At 41.9% G+C, this 7,292-nt stretch overlaps 1 protein-coding gene across 1 annotated transcript in view; it reads right to left on the reverse strand.

Moving 5' to 3' along the window:
• Positions 1 to 5,753: 5,753 nt before the first annotated feature.
• The window catches only part of LOC138060460 (allene oxide synthase-lipoxygenase protein-like), a 29,031-nt gene continuing 27,492 nt past the window's right edge, over positions 5,754 to 7,292 (reverse strand). The window contains exon 13 of the mRNA XM_068906255.1: positions 5,754 to 6,330. Within this exon, the coding sequence (XP_068762356.1) occupies positions 6,097 to 6,330 (234 nt within the window). The 3' untranslated portion in view covers positions 5,754 to 6,096. The remainder of the gene's footprint in view (positions 6,331 to 7,292) is intronic.

Below are 7,292 nucleotides of genomic sequence, written 5' to 3' on the forward strand. Positions count from 1 at the left end.
TGAAATCTTGAAGCTCAGCAAGATATCAAAAAAATAAACATGGATCAAGCATAAAAACCGTTTTAAATTTTTTATTTTTTGCTTGAAATTGGGGGGGGGCTAAAGCCTCCCCAGCCCTCCCCGGCTCCGCCTTGCCTGCAAGATACATCCACCTTTAAGAGATGATGAGAATGGGCCCGGATAAATTTGCAGAAATTTTAAACGCTATTGAACCAGACATCTCCAAACAGAGCGATCATGATAAAGGGAGCAAAAGTATCCTTCAGACTTGGCCTTGCTTCATATTCGCTGATCAAGGTTTCTGGTTGTTTATCAACAACCATGACGTCCTCTTCGTCCTTGTCCGCTATCTTTGTTGCAAATGACAACTATGCTTGAAAATTAAGACAGCGATTCGTGATTGGCTAGCAGCGCGGACGTGACTCGATTTAGGACACGACTTTGTTGGAAGAGCGGCAAAACGCTGCAATATTGTTGCGTGGAGCACAATTGTTGGGCGTGATGTTTGATCAAAAGCAAATTCTATCCAACACTTGATCGAACAAAAAATGTTGCACGAACGTCTTCCAACATGGGCGGCCAAACTGTCAAACAATGTTGGATCGAGCAAAGTTGGAGCGTTCAATCCAACCTTTTTCCATAGTTTGGCTAAGAAAGCTGGGCAGTTTTAACTTGCTATAGTCTAATCTTGCACATGACAGGAAAAGGTACTTAATGAATAATAACTCGAGAGACATTCCGAAGGAACAATTATTGAAATACTTTTCAGCTGGAATTAATTGGCACTGTACACTGAGGAAAATTTTTTATGGTCATCCAACTTACCTGTTCGTGAATTTAATATGGCCTGAGCAGGTTTGGTTGGAATACGGTGGAACCGTGATTCACAGGAAACTATACAGCTGGCACTTCTTATCTCAAGGACACTTTACAAATGGTAAAATAACGCGATTTATTAATCGACCACAGGTGGCTGGAGTTGAATACACGCACGTACAAATGCAGTTGCCGCCAAAGTTAACAATGCTCTCTTTGATGGTGTTGATGCAATTAACTGAATCGTTCTGCGGAAAGTCATAATGATATTAAAAGAATAATGAAAACAATAAAAATAACCATCGCGAAGGAAAGAGAAAATAGTTCGAATTAGCGAGGAAGGGTTCCCACCCTGGTCAGAGTGGGTCCTTGTGTAGGCCCAATTCCATTAGTAGGGCTAACGCTCACATGGTTTTGCCTGGGTAGAACACTAGCACTTCACATTACCCTCCAATAGTTAATTCTGTCGAATTATTGAGGGTTCGAAATAATCGATTATGCATAAAATACAGTTTATCGAATATGTCGTGATGCTGGCAGGCCTCTTACGTATAAACTAAAAAAAATCAAAATATTTTCAATGAGAACAAAGATTGTTCTCATTGAAAATATGTCAGAAATCTTTGTTTGACAACACTGTATAATTATACGTGTAGTTTATTTACGGGACTGGCAGATTAGTACGAATAAACGGGGAATTCGGAATAACCGAGTTCGAATTAAAACGAATGATTCAAGATCGAGTCAAAACCAAGGGAAATAAAATAAGTTCGAAATCTTCTTCCGGCTCGAAACCCGTTGAAGCCACCTGAATATAGGGGAAAATCGCTAAAAGGCAGAGCAAACTGCTTCAACATCGTTCGATTTTGTTGTTTTCTGCTAGGGCGGGCAAACTATTGACACAACATTTGATTCAACAAAGCTTAACGAGAGGCCTGGTATTCAGTCCTAGGCTGCAGCCGGGATTCTAACAATTCACATTAATTCATAAGGTACGAAATACCTTATGCATTTCTCGCTACATAGTTAAATTTATATAGCATGCTTCACGCCCCTTCTAGCTTTTCCCCAGGGTTTTCTGCTATTCTTTTTAAGGAGTCTATCGCGGTATATTCATCCTCTCTCATTTCCGCGCAGGCTCTGTTGTGTGCTGCGGCTTGGTTTCTCCTCCCCTGCAGCGACGTGTACCATTCCCACATTTTATACTTCCACTCTATATCTTACGCAAAAAGGCTTATTAGAATAAGCCATAGAATGTCTTTTGAATGAGTGTGAATTTGTTACTATGGATACGGACATGGAACGTCATTGAGAGACCGATTAGTGTGCACGCGCTTACCCAACAATGTTGGAAGAGGATCGGAAGAAAGAGGGGGCAAACCCATTCTCGTCTCCAGAGCTTCGGGTCGACTCAAGGCTCTGGGAAACTCTATGTAGGAGAACATGCGCCGTAGGGTTCTCATAGCAAATTTGAATCTTACGGCGCCTTGAATCTTATTGCTCGTGCTAACATGAATGCACCAATTAGAGACGATTTTTATTGTTCTTCACAAAAATCAATGAGAAGACACTTCGCTTCAGTGTTCCTCAGAGCTCTTCTCTAGTTCAGTCAAGAGAAGAGCTCTGGTGTCGAGATTGGGGGCAAACCATTCGCCCTTGTCACACAGCGGCCTTATTGTCCCAGGAGACCAAAAAAGCTTTGTTTTACCACGCCAAGCCTCACCCCCATGGTTTCCACTGCGAGTCTTGGCGTGGCAAAACAAATCTCTTTTGGTCTCCCGGGACAATATGGCCGCCGTGTGACAAGGGCGAATTCTCGTCACCAAAGCCTCGGATGTTATGTCTGATTCGCGAAAGAGAAGAGCTCTGGGGTCGAAATCAGGGGCAAACGGGTTCACCTCAACCCATTCTCTACCTCTGAATTAACGACTATCGTTAACTCCTAATTTACGTAACGCTATGATCCTCGCAGTTATGAGTACAATTTTAGCAATTGCGTAGAGACGCCTGAAAAAATTCCGGACTTTAAAGGGGTTTGAACCCGTGACCTCGTGATACCGGTGAGACGCTCTAACCAACTGAGCTATGAAGCCACTGACGTTGGGAGTGGGTCATTTGCGGGTTCTAAAGTTCCTGTAATGAATGAATCAATGAACGAAGTGATATATAAAATGAATGGGCGCAGAGGAAACGTACAAGATTTAAGAGAGTTTATTCACAGAGAATCTGAATTCTTGACAACAGCATCATTCAAATTGCACATTCTACTTCTTAAATATCTCTCTCCGCGGTGACCATCGGAAAGGCAACAAAAACACAGTTTATGCTTCTTGGCCACCTCCCACTGGCTCTGCACCGCCATATTGGTTACAAAGGTCCGTCCACGCTACAAAGGGCTTGTCTTGCTTGGTACTCCTTTTTTGGATACCGGTAATAATCTCTGATGCTGTTGTCAAGAATTCAGATCCTCTGCTCATGAAATGATTGTTAAATATTTTAAACAAATGTTGTCTTTTAGCTTGGGGAGGCTTGTTTGTCAGTGGTGAAGCGGCAAGAAGCGGTTGCTATAGTAAAAATACCGGGTTCAAATCCAATCCTCGGATGTGATTTTTTATTTCCTTATTTTCTCTACTACCACAAATCCTGGAACACAGTGTCCTGAATTCACGATAAGAGTAAATTCAAGGTAAATTGCAAACTAACGATATTAATCGTTAATTTATAATTAGAGAAGAGATCATGTTGTTATAAACGCTTTTAAACTCAGTCAACATATGTTTCAACTCGGCAATCTCGACCCCAGAGCTCTTCTCTTGACTGAAGGAGAGAACAGCTCTGGGGAACCCTGAAAAAAAGTGGCTTCTCATTGGTTTTCGTGAAGAACAATCAAAAGCGTCTCTAATTGGTGCATTCATGTTAGCACGAGGAGTGAGCAGGCGCAGTAAGGTTCAAAGAGCCAATTTTTGGCCTTAAGATTCCTATGTCAACAACGTTGGAAGGGGAGAGGGCAAACGGTTTCAATTTCGTTGTTCAACAAAATTGAACGGAAAGCAAAGGTTGAAGCCGTCTCCCCGGGCCTTTTAAGAAGCGTTCACAAAAACTTGTTGGGGAGAGGGGGGGGGGAAGCTGATCAGAAATTGGGGGTTCCCCATAAAATTAAAGGTAAAAAGGGAGTGTTTGAAAAATAAAAACACTCTCAAGGGGGTTATCTTAATTCAAAAATGTAAACAGAAATTTTCATTACCAAACGTATGCGCAGTTTAACAAAATATAATATTCAGGAGCGTAAAATGGGGTTGACAGACCTATATGACTCCTTTGTACTTGGTCTGGTTCTTTTCCCTTTGTCATAATTTTGCTCGAGTACATATTTGAATGGACGCCTCTTTTAGGCGCTTCCAGTAAGATTTCATTTAGCAATGCTTTATGTTTTATGAGACTTTAGATCTGGACTTTCATGCTATTGTGTGATCTTTTTTCTTCCAAGAAAATAGTTCGTCTTGATGATAAAAATTTGTAGTTTCTTAGTGCTGATTTTCTCAGCAGCAGGCCAGGGTTTACGTTTGAGGCCGGAGGCTGGATGTTTCGTCCGGTGGTTTCCCTTTCCTTGTTCGGAACTTTGATCCCGATAAATGAGGGTTTTTTAAAATATTTTTTATCATTATAATTTTCTTACTTACTTTTTAAAGAGAATTTAAGTGAACTCCAGCCTTGCCTGGGAAACTGATTCTTGGGTTCCAGAAACACTGGAAACAGCCCCTACACCAACTCGCCCCCCCCCCCCCCCCACCCACCCCTAGACATCTCTCGCCTTCGGCGCTCGCAGGGCGCTTTGCGGCGCAAAAAATGTCACGTCCGGTGCTTTTAGAAATATGTCCACTACTTTCCAAAACTGTTGAAAACCCTGTCTCTGTAGAGTGCTAATGTAACCTTTTGGCCTCGCACTTTTGCGTCAATTTAATTCTAGTCTCAACCAATAGGATTGTCGGTGGTAGAAGCGAGTGATTCTGCTTTCAAAGCTTTGACCTGGCCCGCGTGATCTTTTTGTTCTTGAGCGCCTGTTAGGTTGTGCCGTGTATCAGTGAGATAGCTGGCTTTCTAAAGGCTTTGTCTGCCTTGCCTTTTCGCTGCGTTTCTTCGCAGATCATTATGCTCTTGGATGTGTCTTTCTGTTTTTGCTTTAAATTTTTTCGCTTGTTCTTCTGACTTCTGCATCGTGTATTGGTTTTTGGCCATGAGGTAGGTTGGGGTGTCTTAGATCTTAGGGATACTAAAAGGGGTCCCTGAAAATGCAGCAACAGTAGGGGTCCTCCAAATTTTTAGATAGTAGATATTTTCTCGTCAGCCCCCACCCTTCTCCCCAACAAGTTTTTGGAACGCTCCCTTAAGTTCAAACGTAGGCGACAGAATTGTAAGCAATGGCGATGAATGGGTAGATTTTCACCGCTCTCCCCTCCTGGCTCTACTTCCGACTGCGTTCTTTGGTTTCCGCGAGGTGTCAATCGCTTTTGCGAATTTCGATTCCGTCAACTCTACGCTGAGAAACCAACCCATTGGGATCCACCCTGATATTGTTTGAGTCCCGTGTTTCTCTTGCCAAGTATCCCGATCTCTATTTCATATATCAAATACCTATGTGGTCCCTAAAAACAAAACAAAGAAGCAGTGGAAACGGTTCAGAGGAGTTGCATTTGACTGCACGAGACGATGATCTCTACCAACGTATTGAAATGCCGAAATGGTTTCTTGCTTCAAATTCTCAAAAAGCATTGCGGTGTTTGGACTGAACAGCTTTTCGCCAAAGCGAAATGTGACGAACTAGGGTTTCCCCTATTGTTCCCACAAAAATAGCTTTTGTATAATAACAAAAGTGCAACCGTAAAACGTCACAATTATTCAAGATGGCGGCGCCTGGGAAATTTAACAACAAAAACGTGTTTTGTTTTGGATACAAACGTCATCTTTGACTTTATTTTTAAAATTGACTGTAGAGGTTATTTCCCGTGATTTAAAGTTTTTTTGTTGCACTGGATGTTCCCTTGAGACCTAAAAATGGCTACTGTAAATAGACTTGATAATCAGATGGGAGCAGGAACACCTAGTAATTCACAGTTATGAGAGGCGTGTCACTCTTTATGAGTGGGCTTCCACATCTAATTTGGCGTAAAATGAGGTAAAATGCTCTTTGTGCAGGCTTAACATGAAAAATTATAGGTTTGGAATATGGTATACTGTCTCCGTACGAAACAAACTCCTCAGTTGGATCCCACTACAGTACGGCTAGGTCTGAACTCCATTTGGCAGCCATCTGGGAATCACGTAAGGATAGGTCAAGTCTCCGGATTCTTCCCTTGCTTTGTTGATTTGCTGCAAACGAGGCTGAACATTCCTCAAGAGGTAAATATAGTGAGCATTGAGAAGGTTGGTGGCCTTATGGTCCTGTAATTCATTGCCGTAATCAAACAAGGAATCGAAGCGAAACACTCCCAGCGTGTTAAAAGCACTACTCTGGATCTGAAAGGATGAAAAAATGCCAGTCACGCAATAAACAATTATTCTGAGCGGGAACATACATTTACAACCAGCTCTCGGGATGAATGATTGATTGTTGTACTGTACGCTCGCGTTTTCGTCAAAACCAAGTCAAAACCTAAACTGGGTGATGTCACGTTGTTGTTTTGTGGCGTACGGCAACGAAATGAACAAAATGCGTGCTATTTTAACCAAGTTGAACAATATTCTTGCTTGGTGGCATTGTCGCTGCCATAGCCGTCGTTTTCGCTTTAATTAACTCTTTGGCATCTTCCTTAGCAGTTTTCACGTTATCAACGTCAAAGCTGCCGCGTTGGCGAAATAATAAAAAAAAAAGGTCTCTCAATAGCCTTTCTGTTTCTTCCAACAGCATTTCAACATCGCACCATTGTCACTTCGGTCTCAACGAGGCCGCGCTGGATATCAACAGATAATTACCAAATAAGACGTGTTGCTCAAGATCAAAACGGAAACATTTGACTAAAGCTAACCAAGTGAAAGCCATTTGAAGGGAAGGCGCAAAAGCGATTTCGTTGGAGGAATATGTGTTGCCGGTAAAATCTGTTCTCAGGTTGAATTCGTTTTTACCTAGGCTAAATTGATGATCCTCATTCTACCTAGGTTGAGTACGCACTCAGATTAATTGAAAAACTTTTTTGAAGCCTCAATTAAGCCTAGAACAAAATTAGGGTCAGGTTAGGATTAGTTTTGGTTATTATACATGGATATCAATTGACTTATTATACAAAAGTAAATAATGAAAAAAAAAAAAAAACAAAAACACAGTGTTGGGTTGACTGAGCATGTCCGTCGTTGTAGTGTAGTGGTAAAGACACAGGACTATAGATCTGGCCCCAGTAGTTCAAAAGGTGGATAACGCCATCTACCGGATAAATCACTATCCCTTGGATATCGCGATTGGTCTCGCTATCACTTTGAGTGGT

The sequence above is a fragment of the Montipora capricornis genome, chromosome 8 (genome assembly GCF_036669925.1).
Source record: "Montipora capricornis isolate CH-2021 chromosome 8, ASM3666992v2, whole genome shotgun sequence".
Taxonomy (NCBI): domain Eukaryota; kingdom Metazoa; phylum Cnidaria; class Anthozoa; order Scleractinia; family Acroporidae; genus Montipora; species Montipora capricornis.